Source organism: Orbicella franksi, chromosome 8 (assembly GCF_964199315.1).
Source record: "Orbicella franksi chromosome 8, jaOrbFran1.1, whole genome shotgun sequence".
In the NCBI taxonomy this organism is placed as follows: Eukaryota; Metazoa; Cnidaria; class Anthozoa; order Scleractinia; family Merulinidae; genus Orbicella; species Orbicella franksi.
This window is the reverse complement of record NC_138152.1, coordinates 5,730,936-5,752,286: the sequence shown is the minus strand read 5'-3', so window position 1 is coordinate 5,752,286 and position 21,351 is coordinate 5,730,936. Positions and strand designations below refer to the sequence as shown.

Here is a 21,351-nt window from a genome sequence, read left to right as displayed (position 1 = left end):
GTTAGTGATTATTTCATCGTGTGATTGCACAAGAATTGATCACAAGTGTTTTAATAACAGTTAGAGTTTAAACTCACTCTGGATGGCTTGAATCACAGGATTATGTTTCTACACACTAACTTTCTCAGTGATTATTTCATTGTGTGATTGCACAAGAATTTATCACATGCGTTTCAATAACAGTTATAGAGAAAACTCACTCTGGATGGCTTGAACTATAGGATTTTGTTTCTACCTTTCTCATAATTTAGGATATGTGTAGCTTTGGTTGTTAACTACAGAGTTCTGTTCCTCACATTTAAGGTGCATACGAAGTTCATTTTTATGATGGATTCAAGAAGGTTGTTCACAGAGTGAATATCAAACCAGATAATCGAGTGAGTACATGCGCACTGTACATGAAAATCTAAATCATTGCTACAAGGAACAAATGCTGCAATTATTGCAGTATTAAAAATGCTACAGCTGCGATTTTTTTTCCTGAAGATGTAGGTTGACAATGATTCAAATATCTTCTTCTCTGTCCATAATACAACCAGTCAGTTACTCAGGGCAGGGGAAAAAAAAACCAAAAAAAACAGGTTTGATTGCTCTCGGGCGAGTGAAAATGGAAGTTTGGTGGTACAATGGGCAAGTGAAATTAGCCCCTGTAGTCTTGTTAGTTGAGAAGGCATAAACATTGCACACCTATTGGGTTAGTGATATTTTACTGGAGGCAACTGTAAACTGAAATGTACTGCCCACTGGGCAACTGGGCAACTGGATTTCAGAACTTTTTTCCTGCCCTGGTTACTGCCTGTTTGCACTTGACTTTTCTAGATTCTCCAACAACAGAATAACTGATTTAGATCTCTACATGTTGCTTGTACAGTATTGCTCAAGCTACCACCTCCTGCCTTCACCTCATGTCGCTTTTCATGTGCATTTTACACAACTTATGCCCAGGTCAAACATCAAACTTCACCTGAGATGAACTTAATTGGAATTTGAGGCGATCCAAACGGGTAAAGCTTGACTGTTGGTTCAAACGTTGACGTTAATTCCAATTTAGATCAACTGGAACATGAACATTCTATCTGTCTGTTTGAGACTTCAGTTGGGTGAACTCAGTGGAGTCAAAGGTCAAACTTATCATGAACTTAATTCCCTCAGTTTAGTTCGCCTCATGTGAAGTTTGACTTTTGACCTGGGTCTTACATGAAAAATGAACTCCTCTCTACAGAAGTTAGCTATGATGCCTGTTGACAAGCTTGAACATGAGAAAGAGGTACAAGAAAGAAAAGAAAGGCGTCAGCAAATGGCATCAGCGAGAGCTGAGAGGGCTCGCAAAAGAAGTGCTGAGATTAGTCCTACTCCAGTCATACCCGTGAAAAGAAAAGATAATAGAGGAAAGAAGGGAAAAATGCAAGAGTAAGACATCATTTGCTATCAAAGTAATTTATCGAAAGTTGTTGCAAAGTTTCAGTGCCAATCTCAGACATGAGTCTTGTATGATAGAGATTTGGCTCCTAATCCCTAATCTTGATTAATAAAAAGAACCATTAATAAAAATTAGGAAAAAAAACGAATTAATATTTCAGACTTCCAGGTATAGGTAAACCACAATGATTTACCATCCCATCGAAGGGGAGTTCCAATACATACATGCTCAACTCCAAATGCACTTTGTTATTTTTACAGCCAAGTCTTCATCAGCCACATATATGCAACCTGTTCAACCAATTGTTCAATTTTATACCCTCGTGTAATTTCCCTTTGTTCGCAGAAGGGATGATTTTGGAACTGCAAGCGAGTCAAGTGTGTCCAGCCCAGCTGAAATGCCAGAAGTTGATGAGCAAACGGTAGATTCCCAAAAATTGTGAGTGTTGAGGATATTACATAAGGTCATGTTAAACAACTCGCAGAATAACTTGGATTGATTTGGTCAGAAAATGCTACAGCCAGAGTAAACTGATATGATGGTTTGTGCTCCACTTTTGTTTCTTGTCTGTTGTTTACTCAGCACAGGCTTTTAGCAACAGGCTTTTGTATTGTATGGAGTAAATCGTATAAAAAAAAAAATCTGATGGGCATCCAGGCATCCTGTGGGCGACCACTTTTTAAAGAAAATTGTTTTATTTTTGATATGTTGCCTTATAAATTGTTCATTTGAGCAGGCCCTATAGCACATTTTGGACGCCCACTTTTCGAATCCTGGCTAAGAGCCTGCTAAGGCACAGAAATTTCAAAATGGAAATTACATATATTGAACTCGAGAGGACATGTATCCAATTATTTAACATCATTACTATATTATTACTCTATTAATACTATATTATTTTCTTGGCCTAAGCATACACAACCTACATGCACAATAGAAACAATTTCTCCTAGTGCTAAATTGAGGAATTATGTTGGACGTCAAGCCATCGAAAGAAAGAAAACAAGAAAATTAAAATATGCTATTGTGTTGGTCTTTGTCTAGCTGTCCAACATAATTTTTAACCCAGGCTTTCGTTTGTGAACTGCTCAGTTGTGCATTTGTTTTGTGCCCTTGCATTTCAGCAGAGGACTTAGTTTAGTAGTCTTCTTGAGGAATGGTTTGTATGTTTAAGTTATCTTATGATCATATAGCTGGTTGCTGATATTCTTGTTCTTTGGTTTGTTTTTATTTGAGGGATAGGAAACAAAAAGAAGCTGATGTAGAAGCATTTAACAAAAGTGATGAAGGGCTGTCAGATGGTGAAGGAAATACTGAACAACAACTGACTGAGAAAGATAATTCACCAGAAAGTACATTTACACAAATATTAGATCCAAAAACACCAGTTGAGAAAAAAATGGAGCAGAAGATGCCTGAAGAGAAAATAACTGAACGTGAAACATCAGTGGAGGTAACTTCAGAAAAGAAAATCTCCTTGGAGAAAGTATTTGCACAGAAAATGCCTGAAGGACAAAGAACGGGAGGGAAACTATCTTGGGAGGAAAAAACAAAGCTTAAACCACTTGTGGAAATCAAAAGTGACAATAGGGAGAAGCAAGAAGCCAAAAATGATGATAGTGCATTTCTCAAGGAGGAGAAAAAACCTTTACCTGCATCGTCAGCTTTGAAACAACAGCCACAGGAGGAACAAAGCATGCAGACATCTGTCACAGAAGAACTGACATCAAATTCATCATCCAGTAGTAATTCTCAAAAAAGTGATAGGGTAAGAGTGAAACTTAAAGATCCAAGCAGCTTTGCTGAAAGGGATGTGTTAGATTTCAAAGCCGAAAGCATAAAGATGGAACAGTTGAAAGATGCACCCAAAAATGGGAATGAAAGTACCATTGATTGTGCCTCTATAGTTGATGATGAAGTTGTACAAATAAAACTTGAGCCACCGAGTAGTTTTCTGCTGAATGAAGAAAATGAAAATAGTAACGATGGAAGTGTTTGTGACTCTATTAGCTCAGAGGTACAAGAACAAACTAATTCTTCGGCTCTACCAACTGTTGCTCCAAATACAGAGGCAAATACTTCATTAGTGGCACCTAAGTCATCCGATCCTTCACTCAAAATAAGAACTTCTAAAGGTCCCAAGATTAAGAGGACACTGTCTAGGGCTGAGCGATTGTCAAGAACTCGGAAAGCCAAGAGTGGCTTATCGCTGAAAATGGGCTTATCTTTAAAAGTTGGCACTTCAGCTAAACAACAAGGGACCCCTGGGGTTAATTTGCCTTCAAAAGCAGATACCCCAGGAAATAGTTTACCATCAAAAGGGCCTTCTCCAGCAAAAGCTAGTATTAAGAGTGAGAAAACTGTGCAACGAAGAAGGAGCTTTAAGGGGGGTAGGCCATCATCAATCAGTCCCAGAGGATATGGTTATTCTATGGCATTCATGGACATTGAGAAACCGTCGCATTCTGGCACGAAACCAGAGGAAGACTCTGAAGTAACAGAAAGTGGAACAGGTTTACTGAAAATTTCTACACAAAGCACAAGTTACACCACCACCAGTCCAACTAGCCCTACGGTTGCAGGCACACCTGCTGAAAATCAGACTGCTCCTAAAAAACAGACATACCAAGCAAAGAAGTTTCGGCTCGATCAGATCACTGGAAAACTTTCAGCTCAGCGTCAGAGTGAAGCTAAAGCTGCAGCACACTCGCCATCTGCTTTTCAACTAACAAAGCATCACTCTTCTCCACCCCCTCCCCCAACACTTAGCCCGTCACCACCTGCTAATCCACCCTACCCAAGAGAGCCATACCCCCCACCTGGTCCCCCACCCTTACTGTACTCGCCCATGCCAGGGTCATGCTGTCCTACGCCGCACCATCAGCACATGTACGGACCACACCCTGGTCATGGAATGCACCTTCCAGCAGGTCATATGCATCCACACCCAGATTACCCCCCTCCGTCATCAGGCTACATGCTGTATGCTCATGGGATGCATTACCCTCCCCCTGGTCCTTGCATTGGCCAGTGTAAGTGCAATCATTATGATTAAAACTTTCAATACATCAATATTCTAACTTGACTCACAGGCTTTCAGTACAAAATTTCACAGTTCTGTTGTTGTTTCATTGTAGGTTCTTGTTCAGCTGGTGTGAGGCAGCCTGTATTCCATGCCCTTCCTCCTGGGGCTCCCCCTCCTCCTCCTCCTCCCACTCATGAGAGTGCACTGGCACAACTGATGCAGTGTGAGCAGAGGATCCTTCGTGGTGGGCCTGGAATGCCCCATTACAGAGAAGCAGCCCCTCCAGGGCCATGGGTGGGTCACAGACATGGGCCCCCACCATCCCAGTCCTTCATTCCAGTGAGCCATCATCACGAGGACCTTTGGCATGCTCATGAAGGTTGGTGCTGACCATATTTTCCTTATTGTTACTACTGGTAGTAGGGCTACCAATAAGGGCTGTAACCCATAACACCTGGTATGGCTGAGTATGTTTGATAGACCCTTGATGTTATGGGTGAACTGGCCTGTACATGTAGTTGATACAGTTCACCCATGAAGTAACAAGTTTGATACAGGTGTGAGGATCAATGCTGCAGGTGAATTAAAACTTAATGACAGTCCTGAGTAGTAATCAGGAATTAGTAAATGATGCATTTCCATATCCGGTACAGCCTTCACGCTTGACTCCCTGTCCGTCCTTAAAATCAAGCTTATTCCTGCTTGTGCAAAGGATCCCATGTCAAGTTTAGGTTGCATTCTTCCGCCGTCGAACGCAATTATTAGTTTTACTCACACTCATTTCAGTTTACTGATACAGCTACTTACACTTTTTACATCACATATACAATTACTCACACTACTTATAATACAATGCGATTACTTACACTATGCACAAAGCAGCGCTTTTCTCCTTGTTACAAGCACACTAAGCTTATTTACAAGTCATAAATAATGAGGGCCTTTTTGGAACTAAAGTCCCGGAAAAGCCAGGGAATTTTGAAAATGGATGTCTGTGGCAACCATGTTATTGGCTTCCCTTGGCTTTCTTGCCTTACATTGATATTATGTAAATACATTTATAAATGGCAGAAAAGGAAAATAAACAAAAATAAACAAACACTCTGTCATTAGGCTAAAATTCAACTTATGTTTTTCTTCTCAGAACGTGCACTCCAAGCTCCTCCTGCTTCTCAAGTGCCGCCTCCTCCTCCAGCCAGCATCAGCCCAACTTCAGACAGCCCTAAACATCCAAACAGACGCTCTCGTAAGAGTGAAAGACCACTCCCAACCAAAGCATTGCCTGCATCATCAGTTACAGGTACGGAAGCGTCTTCGACACCATCAACTTCAAAGGCAGATTCCGAACATGTTTCCAACGTTGATAAAGGCATTACGCCAAGAACTGAAGAGGATTGTGTGGATGTGACATCCAGTTCTGCTGTTTCTGATGCAACTGCAAAAGATGTCGTCAAAGATAAGACAGAAAAAGATGAAGAGTCTCTCCCAAACCAATTGTCATCTGCTTCAGATCAGAAAGCGGCACTTGCAGCGTTGTCTGCTAGTGTTATTGGAGCTGGAGCTTCAAGTACAGCTGCGTACGTAGGAGCAGCATCTAGGGCTCCACCTGGAGAGGGTACAGAAGGTCTTCCAGCGCTTCTTCCTGGCAGGGTTAGTCTTCTGTCTGGTTCTTATGTGAAGGGTGCTTAACTGGGAAATTTTAGCCTAAACGGTTCTTCTATGTTAGTTTTTTATACGTGGGTTTTACTGTATTTAACAGGCTTGAACGTTCGTACATGCACATGACAGTAAAGTGAATGTAAATCTTATAGTGGGCATGCACTTAGCTATACAAGCACTAAGCTTAGCTAGTTTACAGGCATGCCACTGAAACAAAGGAAACCAATACTTCAAGTAAACTTAACATAGTTAAAAATCCCAACTGGCAGGAGGCAGACCAGTTGACTATTTACAAAGCGTGACCGAAGATTTGAACTCAGGACCTACCGAGAAATAAATCTCGCTAGTGGTAGGGTGGATGCCTTGAACCCGGGACCTCCGGATTACAACACCAGCGCCCTAAACCACACGGCCACGCTGCTTCCATAACTGGTAATGATAGTATCAATAGATTGTGTGGATTGCTCAGTATTTTAACAATGGAGAAAGGAAGAATGCTTGTTGTGCCAATAAACGTGATACCCTGTGCTGTTGCTAACAACGATCATATAATGTTATTTTTTCTTTCAGATACGCAAGGGCAAAGACCTAGGTATGAATAGTGTTGTTTATACCACTTAAACTTTGACCTGTCAGGTTAACTTTGTTCGATGACAATTTCCCGGCTGCTGTTAGTACATAGTCTGAGATAATTTATTGTAGCAGATTCATCAGTCGTAAGAAACATTCCTTACAGCTGCAGTTTGGTTGGATTTCCAGTGGTTGTGACTAAATTCCTGGTTGGCCCAGCAGGGTTTCATTAAGGGCCCGGTGGGCACCGGGCAAATTGACGGCTGTGAGGACGAGTTTGCAGGGCTGGTTTGACCATCTAGCGGAAAGTTTCTTTCATAAAGAAGTTCAGTTTGAATAATTTTGGCTGCCTGTGAAAACCAATTGTCCCCCTGCTGAAAACGTTAATGAAACACCTGGGTAGGTGTTTTGACCGAGTGTTTAGCACATCCGGATTATTGTGTTCTTGGGCAAGTTATTTTACTCTGACAGTGCGTCGCTCCACCCAGGTTTATTAAAAGAGTAGTGTGATAGAGTGTGCTATTCATGGTTAATTTTCTCCATTTTGTTTTAGCTCCCAAAGAACTGATTATCGAGATTGATCATAACAAGTACAAGTGCCAGATCCCTGGCTGTGACAAGTCGTTCCGTAAAGAGAGTGGACTGGAATACCACATGAAATACTATCATGATCAAAAGGACAAAACTGGAATGAAAAGAAAGAAATCTGGTATGATCTGCACGACTTTCTGGTTGAAACTTGGCAGCTGCAAAGATCGGTTTAGTAGAATTCAAACGCAGAACCTTTGGGCGCTTTCCATTCAACCAAAAATTCCAAACATTTCGAAACGGGCACAAATGGTACTACTAGGAAAGTTTCCAGAAAATCCGGAAATTCAACAATTTCCGGAAAGCGAACCATTCAACCGAAAATTCCGTAAATTGTGGGAAGAAAGTCAAATGGAACGGAAATTCCCGACAAGAAATTTCCGAAAATTTCGGTATACCTCGCAAGGTTGTCCTCTTTTCTGGAAATTCCGGAAAATGCTGTTCGATTTGTAACTGGGAATATCCGGAAATTCAAACCGGAATTTTTCATGAAATGGGAAGTGCACTTTGTGATGCTAGGGCAAATACTGTAAAACTGATGAGTTTCCAGGCTTTCTTTGCTTAAATTGTTCACATGACTACAGGTGAGAATCTCTTACTTGTAATTTTCTATCTGCAGTTCGCATAATTCAATTATTCTTTGAAATGTAAGACAGGAGATGAGTCAGTCATAGAAGAAATGACAAGTCAAGTCCGATTCAAGTCATTGCAGAAATATCTCAGTCTGGTTTGGAATCGAAGTGATTTGAGAATTCTTTGCCTGCTATAGCAACGTTGTATTTAGACTTATTTACCTTTTATTTTTCTACATTGTGAAGAGCGTTTGAGTTTTAGAGTAGTGTTATTTCATTGGTCAACTTAGTCAGTTGGTCGGCCAGTCAGCCAGTCAGTCAGGCAAATAGTAAATCACATTTATTATAAGTCAGAAAATTCAACCTTAAAGGAGCTACATCCCGGTTTGTGCATCTTGAAAAGTTAAGCCTAAATTTTTCTAGTTCGTTGAATCCGTTTAAATCGTCCCTATCCCTTAACCATCCTTGTTCCTTTATGGTTTATTATTATCTCTTTGGTATTTTTCTACCTTATTAAACTGCTATTTTCAGGTTACCTACAATTTAAAGGCAATTTTGTACGTGGCCAAAATAACTCAAAATATCGTGGCTGAGCTCCTTTAACGACTTGATCAAATATGAAATAAATCAGTCACCAAGCAAGTAATCTTCCAGCTGGTTTTATTCATCAATCTAAAGCCTTGACAAGATTTTCTTTGTGTTCATCAGTCTCTGTCAGGTCTGACTCTACTCCAGACACCTCTCCAGAGTTTAGCAGCCGTCACCGTATACCCAAGCGGCGCATACACAGGTCCTCAGCCCCAGCACAGCTCACCACGAGCAGCACTCAGCTAAGCAGCCCATCTAGTGTCGCTGCCCCAGCGAGCATTAAATCTGAACCGGCGGCAACACTGGAGCCAGAGCTGCCCGACATGTTTATGTCAGGTAGTATGGATTCAGAACCCTCTATCAATCAGGACACTGATTTGGAGATTGAAGGTGGTGGCGCAGACAGTGAGAGTATTGACCCGGGTATGGTGGAGTGCATGGAAGTGGAAGAAGAAGAGGACGTGAACGGTGATGTAATAAGGTGTCTGTGTAACGAGTCTGAAGAAGGTGGATTCATGATACAGGTAATGCTCTATCAGTCCTGCAAATAACTTAGCCTGCGTTGCAGGCGTAAACGGGGAAGGGGCAGGGAGGTAAAAAACACGAGGGAGAAAACGCCCCCTCCTTCTATCCCCACTCTCACTCTCCCTTCCCCTGTACCCAGTTTTGTGCCTGCTATGCAAGCTACAAATAAATAGCCTTTTGCTGAAGCTATTTCATTTCTGATAGTGTAAGCGGCGTGTCACTGTGAAAGCTTAGAGTGCGAGACAAACTAAAAAGAAATCGAAATTGCTGCCTCTTACACTGTCAGATTGATAATTTGTTGGAAATCTACTGTCAACATCCGAGGTTTCCAGTAGTCTATTTGCACAAACGTTGTCAGGTGGCCTTGGTCGGGTTAGTAGGATTGTAAGGCAAGTTTTTAGAACTTGGCATGATCAACTGCTGTTTCTGGCTTTGATACTTCCTTGCTCGTAAGTTTTCCAATGGCCCATATTCGTATTCTCGGTATTGGACTGCAACTAGCTTGCAATGGAGGTTAACGCGGGGGAATATCATTAATTAACGCCCAAGTCGCTAGTGGAGGGAAGGTACCTACGAAGCCCGGGGGCTGCAACCGCAGTCACATCCCCAAGGCGCTAGAACACCCGACTGGCCTGCCCAACCCGTAACCAAGCCACGAGTCCCGCGTGCTAAGCCCCCTACAGGCACCCGTCACACTCAAGCCAGATGGCATTGGTGGAAAAAAAAATACTGAAAAGACGGGGGGGGGGGGGGGATAGGGAGGGAACGCCGAGAACCGCTAAACTATAATTCAATCCACAACGCCACACTAACAGAGCGATGAACGCACTGCGAGCACATGGGACGACAACACACGTACTAACCAAATATACCGCTGGACAATGTCAGCCCCAGGGCTCTCACGACCATATGACTGCTGCAAACGCTACAGAACGTACCAAACGCTAAACAAACGCTCACAGATGGCCAAGGCACTATCAAACGCCTACAAAAAGCGCTACTGACCAGACTAGCTCCTGGTCATAAACTATGTAAATTCCATTGAACTATATCAAACGCTACAGAAAGCACCAAACGCTCACAGACGGCCAAGGCACTAGCAACCGCCTATAAAAACGCTACTGACCAGACTAGCTCCTGGTCATAAACTATGTAAAATTCCATTGAATTATATCAAACGCTCACAGACGGCCAAGACACTAGCAACCGCCTATAAAAACGCTACTGACCAGACTAGCTCCTGGTCATAAACTATGTAAAATTCCATTGAATTATATCAAACGCTACAGAAAGCACCAAACGCTCACAGACGGCCAAGACACTAGCAACCGCCTATAAAAACGCTACTGACCAGACTAGCTCCTGGTCATAAACTATGTAAAATTCCATTGAACTATATCAAACGCTACAGAAAGCACCAAACGCTCACAGACGGCCAAGACACTAGCAACCGCCTATAAAAACGCTACTGACCAGACTAGCTCCTGGTCATAAACTATGTAAAATTCCATTGAACTATATCAAACGCTACAGAAAGCACCAAACGCTCACAGACGGCCAAGACACTAGCAACCGCCTATAAAAACGCTACTGACCAGACTAGCTCCTGGTCATAAACTATGTAAAATTCCATTGAACTATATCAAACGCTACAGAAAGCACCAAACGCTCACAGACGGCCAAGACACTAGCAACCGCCTATGAAAACGCTACTGACTAGACTAGCTCCTGGTCATAAACTATGTAAAATTCCATTGAACTATATCAAACGCTACAGAAAGCACCAAACGCTCACAGACGGCCAAGACACTAGCAACCGCCTATAAAAACGCTACTGACCAGACTAGCTCCTGGTCATAAACTATGTAAAATTCCATTGAATTATATCAAACGCTACAGAAAGCACCAAACGCTCACAGACGGCCAAGGCACTAGCAACCGCCTATAAAAACGCTACTGACCAGACTAGCTCCTGGTCATAAACTATGTAAAATTCCATTGAACTATATCAAACGCTACAGAAAGCACCAAACGCTCACAGACGGCCAAGACACTAGCAACCGCCTATGAAAACGCTACTGACTAGACTAGCTCCTGGTCATAAACTATGTAAAATTCCATTGAACTATATCAAACGCTACAGAAAGCACCAAACGCTCACAGACGGCCAAGACACTAGCAACCGCCTATAAAAACGCTACTGACCAGACTAGCTCCTGGTCATAAACTATGTAAAATTCCATTGAACTATATCAAACGCTACAGAAAGCACCAAACGCTCACAGACGGCCAAGACACTAGCAACCGCCTATGAAAACGCTACTGACTAGACTAGCTCCTGGTCATAAACTATGTAAAATTCCATTGAACTATATCAAACGCTACAGAAAGCACCAAACGCTCACAGACGGCCAAGACACTAGCAACCGCCTATAAAAACGCTACTGACCAGACTAGCTCCTGGTCATAAACTATGTAAAATTCCATTGAATTATATCAAACGCTACAGAAAGCACCAAACGCTCACAGACGGCCAAGACACTAGCAACCGCCTATGAAAACGCTACTGACTAGACTAGCTCCTGGTCATAAACTATGTAAAATTCCATTGAACTATATCAAACGCTACAGAAAGCACCAAACGCTCACAGACGGCCAAGACACTAGCAACCGCCTATGAAAACGCTACTGACTAGACTAGCTCCTGGTCATAAACTATGTAAAATTCCATTGAACTATATCAAACGCTACAGAAAGCACCAAACGCTCACAGACGGCCAAGACACTAGCAACCGCCTATAAAAACGCTACTGACTAGACTAGCTCCTGGTCATAAACTATGTAAAATTCCATTGAATTATATCAAACGCTACAGAAAGCACCAAACGCTCACAGACGGCCAAGACACTAGCAACCGCCTATAAAAACGCTACTGACCAGACTAGCTCCTGGTCATAAACTATGTAAAATTCCATTGAATTATATCAAACGCTACAGAAAGCACCAAACGCTCACAGACGGCCAAGGCACTAGCAACCGCCTATAAAAACGCTACTGACCAGACTAGCTCCTGGTCATAAACTATGTAAAATTCCATTGAACTATATCAAACGCTACAGAAAGCACCAAACGCTCACAGACGGCCAAGACACTAGCAACCGCCTATGAAAACGCTACTGACTAGACTAGCTCCTGGTCATAAACTATGTAAAATTCCATTGAACTATATCAAACGCTACAGAAAGCACCAAACGCTCACAGACGGCCAAGACACTAGCAACCGCCTATAAAAACGCTACTGACCAGACTAGCTCCTGGTCATAAACTATGTAAAATTCCATTGAATTATATCAAACGCTACAGAAAGCACCAAACGCTCACAGACGGCCAAGACACTAGCAACCGCCTATAAAAACGCTACTGACCAGACTAGCTCCTGGTCATAAACTATGTAAAATTCCATTGAATTATATCAAACGCTACAGAAAGCACCAAACGCTCACAGACGGCCAAGACACTAGCAACCGCCTATAAAAACGCTACTGACCAGACTAGCTCCTGGTCATAAACTATGTAAAATTCCATTGAATTATATCAAACGCTACAGAAAGCACCAAACGCTCACAGACGGCCAAGGCACTAGCAACCGCCTATAAAAACGCTACTGACCAGACTAGCTCCTGGTCATAAACTATGTAAAATTCCATTGAACTATATCAAACGCTACAGAAAGCACCAAACGCTCACAGACGGCCAAGACACTAGCAACCGCCTATGAAAACGCTACTGACCAGACTAGCTCCTGGTCATAAACTATGTAAAATTCCATTGAACTATATCAAACGCTACAGAAAGCACCAAACGCTCACAGACGGCCAAGACACTAGCAACCGCCTATAAAAACGCTACTGACCAGACTAGCTCCTGGTCATAAACTATGTAAAATTCCATTGAATTATATCAAACGCTACAGAAAGCACCAAACGCTCACAGACGGCCAAGACACTAGCAACCGCCTATAAAAACACTACTGACCAGACTAGCTCCTGGTCATAAACTATGTAAAATTCCATTGAACTATATCAAACGCTACAGAAAGCACCAAACGCTCACAGACGGCCAAGACACTAGCAACCGCCTATAAAAACGCTACTGACCAGACTAGCTCCTGGTCATAAACTATGTAAAATTCCATTGAACTATATCAAACGCTATAGAAAGCACCAAACGCTCACAGACGGCCAAGACACTAGCAACCGCCTATAAAAACGCTACTGACTAGACTAGCTCCTGGTCATAAACTATGTAAAATTCCATTGAATTATATCAAACGCTACAGAAAGCACCAAACGCTCACAGACGGCCAAGGCACTAGCAACCGCCTATAAAAACGCTACTGACCAGACTAGCTCCTGGTCATAAACTATGTAAAATTCCATTGAATTATATCAAACGCTACAGAAAGCACCAAACGCTCACAGACGACCAAGACACTAGCAACCGCCTATAAAAACGCTACTGACCAGACTAGCTCCTGGTCATAAACTATGTAAAATTCCATTGAATTATATCAAACGCTACAGAAAGCACCAAACGCTCACAGACGGCCAAGACACTAGCAACCGCCTATAAAAACGCTACTGACCAGACTAGCTCCTGGTCATAAACTATGTAAAATTCCATTGAATTATATCAAACGCTACAGAAAGCACCAAACGCTCACAGACGGCCAAGACACTAGCAACCGCCTATAAAAACGCTACTGACCAGACTAGCTCCTAGTCGTCAACTATGTTAAATTTCATTTAACTATATAAAGAGATTAACATCATTTGAAAAGACTCCCTGCATTAGCCTCAGTTACAAGCCAGTTCCAGTCCAATACCAGGAATACGAATATGGTCTATTTTAAGATGTTCATAATGACGTCAGCAAATGTCAAGCTTGTGTAGTTATTGTATGCTAATCAAGTTGTCACGTGTTCTTTTTTTCTTTGTAGTGTGAACAGTGCTTAACATGGCAGCACAGCGAGTGTGTAGGTCTAAGTGAGCAGACTGTGCCTCCAAATTACATCTGTTATGTGTGCCTCAAGCCTAGAGGTCTAAGAAAAAGTGCCAAATACAAGGTATGTTTATTTAATTATTGATTTGTTTATTTTTTGCGTAAAAAATAAATGAAACAATTTAAAAGCCATAGCTAAAACTAGCAATAAAATTACAAAAATAAAAACTTGCCAAGAACGAAATACAAGTTCTCTTTTTTTGTGAACCATTGACTTGAAATTTACACCTCTTGACTTGTAAAAGAAGAACGTTCTGATTTTAATGTGTCATAACAGTTAATTGGTTGTGTTTGTTTTTGTAGAATGATTTTGATTGGTTCAGACGAGGTACACTAGCGTGCATGCCTTTTACGTCAATACCAGAGCCGGAGTATACTGCAGAGTTGAACATGGCGACACACGGACTGATGAGCGACGTACATGATGTCAACCGATCCCTAAGGAGTTTGAAACTCAAATTTGAACTCCTCAGGTAATAGTGCATACCAGGACCGTAGCCAGTAACAGGCAAAGCGACGCACTTGTCTCAGTCATTTTTTCCATGTTTGTTGTTGAAGTCATCATAAACACTCTAAATACGTACAATCCTGGTTAAACGTCTTGTGACACTGCCCTTTTGCCAAAGTATAGTCTTTCTGTCTACTTCCACCTCTCCCCCTCGCCCCCCCGCCCCCCAACGCAATGTTGATGTTGATTCAGCCCACTATTCCAACATTGTTTTTTTTTGGGGGGGGGGGGGGGGAGGAGTGGGCTCGCAAAATTGATTAATGACTTCCCACTTCTAAATAATGCGTCAACAGTTGGCATGTTGTCAAGTGTCCCAAGGACTTTTGGCCAGGATTGCAGGATGAGAATTTAACCATAAACATTGCCTCAGTCATAATCTTTTCATGGGCATTGCCTCAGTCATATGTTTTTTCTGGCTACGGCCCTGCATATATTTAAACGTTACAAACCACCGAAGAAAATGACAGTTTTACTGCACCCTCAAGGTTTTACAGATACAGTGACGAGAAAATAACACAAATTCTATCAAGCCGTTACGTAACTCAACCAGTGTTTCAACTAGAGTTCGCTCCATAAAGGAAACTAAGAGCTTTGGTGCTACTTAAACGCTTTACACTGTACTGTAAATATTTCAGACGCTTTAAATTTTGGACACTGAATTAATTAAAAATTTTGGACGGTTTTATTTACGGACACTTATATTTTGTCCGAAATTAAAATCGTCCGAAATTTTTTTTTTTGTGATGAAGTAATGTACCCTTTGAGAGGACAATAGAACAAACAACAGAAACAAAGCCACTAGCCCTAAAACAATAACAGCTGCTAACAATGAAGAGAATTACAAGCTTACGAGAGCTGCTACAGTTCTGAAACGACACCCTTTAATTTCATTTATGGTTTATTTGCAGGAACCCAAGTCACCCGAATCTAAAGTGCTGGCAGGGACCGCGAAAACGTGACGTACCAGAAGAAGTGAACAGAACAGGTGATTTAGAGGTCGAGTCTGCAGCAGATGAGCATGATTTAGTGAAGGATACCACACCTACAGGAAACACTGGACAAGGGGAAACTAACGGAACAGTTTGTGAGGAGAGCAAAGATCACGCGGCCATTAATGGGCATGTAGAGCCGGGGGATCCATCTCAGAATGGGCTCACGAGGGTGAAGCAAGAAAGACCCTCTACACCACCCCCACCTGTGGATGGCCCTGGTGACACCAATAATAACGTACAGGGCACAAAAGCGGCGGTTTTGGACCCTAGTTCAAATGTGATGGCAACAGCACCTGCTTCGTCAAGTAGAGCTCCTAGCTCTTTTAGTACGAGTAGTGAAGCTGAGTTACGTGTCGATGCTGGCGAAGGGAGACTAGGTGTGGTGAAGAAAGAGGAAGAACCGGTGTCTCCGATCCCTGCGTTAGTCCCTGTTGGTGAACAGACAGCTTACATAAAGAGCGGACCGTCATCTGACAAGGGAAAGCCCGAAGAACTGTCCAGCACTAAATCAGATAATTCTCAGCCCTCTGTCAAATCTGAGAGTGACAAAGAAGTTGCTAGGCAACCAGGGCAACCGAACGCCTCAGTAGGGTCTTCTGGAGCAAACTCTGACGCCAAGGTACCTAGTGTTGAGAGGACGCCTCAGTTGGGATCTGATTCACGGGTTAAACAAGAGAATGACACCATGAGTGCAGCGAGTGATAATACGGCGAGTGATGGGAAGGAAGCGAATCAGGAATCGGCGCAAAGCATGTCGGATGACGAGAGCGTGGGAGCTATTAATAACTTGTTGGATGACATCACTCAGATACAGGATGACTTGGAAGGTCGGATGGATGACATTGAGCAGCAGTTGACAGGTGAGATATCAAGGAGCTCAGTCACGGTATTTTGAGTTATTTTGGACGCGTAAAAATCTACTTTTAAATTGTAGCAAACCTGGAAATAAGATAGAAAAACACCAAAGAGATAATAAACCATAAAGGAACAACAATGATTAAGGATGGAGAAGATTAACACCAATTACAAACGACGAACTTTTAGCTGGGGCAGGTGAAAAGATCATAAAACTGGGTCCTCATGTATGCACGCATAGCTGTACAAACACGGATGCACGCACGCGTATCTCGCATACGCACGCACGCACGCACGCACATCACTCACGTCAACGTGCGTTCTTCACGCTTTCGTCTTGCTTATCCAAGCGGTGGCCAACAACAAGATTGTCCACATTTCCTAGTTCATTTCCACGTGGTAACGCTAGTCCACTTATTCCATGTCTGGTAGAGTATTTCTCGAAAATGCCTGTACATCTGTCTGCGATATCAATTTTTACTGTTCATGTCAATATAAGCGACCTGGTTTAGGTTATAAATGTCATAGGATTATGATTTTATTCGAATCGAAATTGTCAGCTCTACCCCCCACACCCCTCTCCGTGCTCTCGGCTTTTATTTCAGTTAGCAATCTTGTGTTGTTTTTGCTTTATTTCCTTCTTTATTCTTTACTTGTAGTCCTTGAAGAAGCTTATGGCCCACCATCCCAGTCGGCTAAGAAAACAGACTTCAGGAAACTTGTCAAGGATCTTAGTCGTGTAAGGAGACTGCTGCAACAAGTTAGCTGAAGGACGTTGCACTGGAGCTAGCGCCCGTGGCTATGTTCAACCCACTTGTTCAGGTCATCGGAGAAATGCGCTGGACGCATCTCGCTTTAACAAAACTTCTTAGAACTGACAGATTCAGCTGCTGTGATTAATAACGAGTACGAGGGCTGAGTTGTCATTTTGAAGCAGATTCTTAGAGCATAAACTGAGTTTGTAAGGGACGTTATCTGAAAGAAACCCTGGACTTAGTTCATGGCTTCAGTGCACGATTATTTCAGTGAGCCTGCAATTGTCATTTAAACTGTTGCTACGTAACCGTGACGTTGCTTCATAACGACAAGCTAACGTGACGTCTAACGTGTAGTGCTCGTGGTATCTTCGGAAATCCTTCGGCATGTTCGACGAGAATGCCGTCAGCGAAACATCTTCCGTCAACGATAAAAATATTAATAATCAGAAAACAAAACCTGTTTGACAATCATGCTTTTTTATGGCACTTGATCGCCAAATTCACCTCCGAGCTTATTTATGTGGTCTCCACTTTCTCTTTTTCTGAAACTATCTTTTACCGGGGCATCATTTCTGTGGAGGCGAAATATAATTTGTTGAAAAAAATTGCCGTAATATTGTGTATTTGAAGCAGAAATGGGAGGCGTCCGTTTTGTAAGCCATGCAAATAAATTTTGAGAAAAAAAATTAAGTCATTATCTGTAAATAGTAAGAAGCTGATGAAATATAAAGAATAGTTAAATAAGCAACTTCTGTCAGGTTTTCTCAAGTCGCAAATTAATCGATATCCATTTTTATCAGTAACGACTTAGAAATTGATAATCAAGTGAAAATAAGCGAGGAGAACCGACGTTTCCAAGTCATCATGACGCCATTGTTGCTGTTTTGGCAAGGAGAGAGCTTAAGCAATGACGACGGCGACGCCGAGGACAACGCCTAGTGGAAAATGAATTTATATTTTACCTTCCAATGTCGCAGATGTCTAGATCCGTTCAGTAGGCTTATAATTGGTTTCAGAACTTACTCGAGCTAAATTTGTAACGCCAGCGTTCAATTCCAAATGAAAATACGAAAAATTAGCCCCCGTCGTTCGCGTTCTCTAAAATACGCAGAACTGCAAGTCATTTCCTGTTATGAAGTCCGCTAGATTTGCAAAATAAATAGAAAAACTACATAATATAAATACTCTGGCGCGCGGCTCAATTAGTTACAGGTTAAACTAAAGTTAAGGGAGCTTATGCGAACCACGTCAAGGAAAACATCACCAAACAAAAGGTTTATGAGCAGAACAATGTCCGCGAATCTTTATGCATTTCGTAGCTGCCTTCTGCAAAACAACAACATGAAATGGCCAAGTTCTGCGTATTTTGGAGAACGTAGGTCACGACGGCAAATTTTTCGTATTTCTTTCTGGAATTGATTGCTGGCATTACATACTTAGTTTACCAGGTTCAGATGGTTACGAAATTCGAAGGTAAAATGTAAATCCATTTTGTTGTTAGGCGTCGTCCCTGGCGTCGCTGTCGTTGCTTAAGAGGAACTGTACGGGTCCGCGCCGTACAGAACCTGGAGCAATAGCGACGGCGACGCCACGGACGACGCCTCTTAAAAGCATAGGCACGCTAGGCGTGCAAGAGTTATCTTTTTTGTGTGAAATGTCGGAGAAAGGAGCATTCATGGAGCTGTTTTCAGTAATGATTTGGTTAATCTGACAAGTTTTTTTGGTTTCGATGTACCGCAAAAAAGAAACTGGGAATTTATGATGTACATGCGATGTTACATCGGTCATGGTAAGATAGCTAAATAGTAAGCCACAAAATGTTTGATTGAACAAACTACAGTAATCTGACACTTCTCCAGATTAATGTAGATACCATCTTATTTTCTAACAGGCAATTTGATTCGTTCTTTGATACAACCCGCACTGTGATTGGTGTAACAGGCGCACATGCATAACTCCCTCACTCACCGATCACATAACCCTTCCAACCCCCAAGAGGGATTTTTGCTCAAAAATACCTAAGTCAATTTAGAGACTCTTTCGCATTTTATACGAGTCATAAGTTTACCCTTTTTACACAACACAACTTCACCGAAAATAGAAAGAAAGAGAAAAAAAACCTCTGACACGTTGAAAGTCTGATTTAATTAAGTTGCACTTCAACTTGGTGCCGCGCAGTCTTCAAAGAACATTTGAACAGTTTTCATACTTTTTACCTTTAAAAATATCGGACTGAAATGAATGTCATCAAATAAAACTATTAAACTGCTAGTGAAGAGAAGTAAAAACCGTCCAGAAATGAAAGCTTTCTTGTTTAATATCCTGGAAACAATAGCCGATAACTTCTCAGCTCAAATTGAATTTACTCCCATATAAAAAACAAAAGTGTTAATTTACCATTTGTTACTAAACATAGCAAACATCTCGTGGGAAAGAGTGGTGACGATTCGTCCACTCTAATTGAATTTACTCCCTTGTGTAAAACAAGAGTGTCAAATTACACTTTGTAACTAAAAAACAAAAATAACTCGTTATATTTGCATGCAACAAGAACAAAACAATCGTTACCCGCATTTACTACTGTAAACGTTAGAACTGTTTCGAATCTAGTCTCGTCCCCTCTAAAACATGTCCTAAGAACTAGAAGCGACGATTCGTGACCTGATTGAATTTACTCCTTGTGAAAAACAAAAAGTATCAAGTTACCTTTGTAACTAAAAATGAAAATATCCTGAGAATATCCTGCATACTACTAACTCGCGAACTGTTTCAAACCTCAAGGCTCATCTCGTTCATTTAACTAAAATCCTCAGCCTAACCCACAGAAAATGTCGAAGTAAACCCAATATATGAATACTTCCTCCTCTTTTATAGAAGAATAAATATGGCTGGTCTGAACTCTATCGGGATCAGATCTTCTCACATACCATTTACCTTTACAACAAGAAATTTGCTTGGCTGTTTATAGCAGATCCAATCTGACTGGTGTGACATACATACATCTCTCACTCACTCACTCATCCATTGACCCGTCGATAACATACCCGACGCGCCGACTAAGAGGTATTTTTGTTTTACAAAAAAATAACTCAAAAAGGATATACAATTTAACTTTGAATTTCGCAATCTTCTGGATCAAACTAGATATATAATACCTGCGATCAACTTCCAAAGAAAATACGAAAAAGTAGCTATCGTGGCCCACGTTCTCTAAAGTACCCAGATCTTGGTCATTTCACGTTGTTGTTTTGCAGAGGACGGTCATCGCGGTTTGCGCACGCTCCCTTATGAAAATATTCCGCGAGTCCTGTTTATGAAGTCCGCTAGATTTGCACAATAAATAGAAAAACTACGTTACATAAATACTTTGGCGCAAGGCTCAATTAGCTATAAGCAACACTTAAGTTATCACCACGGCGGCAACGGTATAAACAAGAACGCCACCGAACAAAAGGGTTTGATGAGTAGAATAGCTGCGCACGTGCGTTAGAAATCTTTATACGTTTCTTTGCGTCACCTGCAAAACAACATACACCTGAACCTCGCGCGATACCGGTGTCTGCATGTTTCAATATTCGTGATGAGAGGAGTAACTGTTTGTTAGACAAATCGCTTTTACAGACCAAAGAAGATTACATTATGAAAACTTGAAAATCAAAGCTGGAACATAGCTTTCAAGCTTCGTAGTATCGTGAACAAGCGACATATTGCTATTTTGACCCAAAGCACGAACAAATCCATCCGAACAAAAGGGTTTGATGAGTAGAATAGCTGCGCACGTGCGTTAGAAATCTTTATACGTTTCTTTGCGTCACCTGCAAAACAACATACACCTGAACCTCGCGTGATACCGGTGTCTGCATGTTTCAATATTCGTGATGAGAGGAGTAACTGCTTGTTAGACAAATCGCTTTTACAGACCAAAGAAGATTACATTATGAAAACTTGAAAATCAAAGCTGGAACATAGCTTTCAAGCTTCGTAGTATCGTGAACAAGCGACATATTGCTATTTTGACCCAAAGCACGAACAAATCCAACATAGTTTTGCTGTGGTCACGAACTTTTAAGACAGTACAGCGACGCAATTTCACCATCCCATGGCTTTTTTTTTTTTTTTTTTTTGGCTTTTCGCTTGCATTGTGATACATTATGCGCCCATTTACACGCGCCGCCAAGATTTTCTTGAACTCTGAACCGAGTTCCGCTTTAAAATACCCGCATCTGCGAT

The 21,351-nt window shown here is 41.7% G+C and overlaps 1 protein-coding gene across 3 annotated transcripts in view; it reads left to right on the top strand.

Annotated features, from left to right (window-relative positions):
- LOC145496091 (uncharacterized) overlaps positions 1-19,765 on the top strand; it is a 28,162-nt gene extending 8,397 nt beyond the window's left edge. For 2 of the 3 annotated variants that reach the window (XM_081475712.1, XM_081475714.1), the window contains 13 exons: positions 304-377; positions 1,223-1,410; positions 1,766-1,858; positions 2,657-4,452; positions 4,558-4,824; positions 5,590-6,095; positions 6,675-6,696; positions 7,228-7,383; positions 8,543-8,946; positions 13,947-14,072; positions 14,312-14,481; positions 15,425-16,368; positions 17,023-19,764. In XM_081475712.1, coding sequence (XP_081331838.1) covers positions 304-377; positions 1,223-1,410; positions 1,766-1,858; positions 2,657-4,452; positions 4,558-4,824; positions 5,590-6,095; positions 6,675-6,696; positions 7,228-7,383; positions 8,543-8,946; positions 13,947-14,072; positions 14,312-14,481; positions 15,425-16,368; positions 17,023-17,132 — 4,856 coding nt within the window. In that variant the 3' untranslated portion in view covers positions 17,133-19,764. Of the gene's footprint in view, positions 1-303; positions 378-1,222; positions 1,411-1,765; positions 1,859-2,656; positions 4,453-4,557; positions 4,825-5,589; positions 6,096-6,674; positions 6,697-7,227; positions 7,384-8,542; positions 8,947-13,946; positions 14,073-14,311; positions 14,482-15,424; positions 16,369-17,022 lie in introns of all 3 variants that reach the window. The other variant, XM_081475713.1, reaches the window with a different exon arrangement.
- The last annotated feature ends 1,586 nt before the right edge of the window (positions 19,766-21,351 follow it).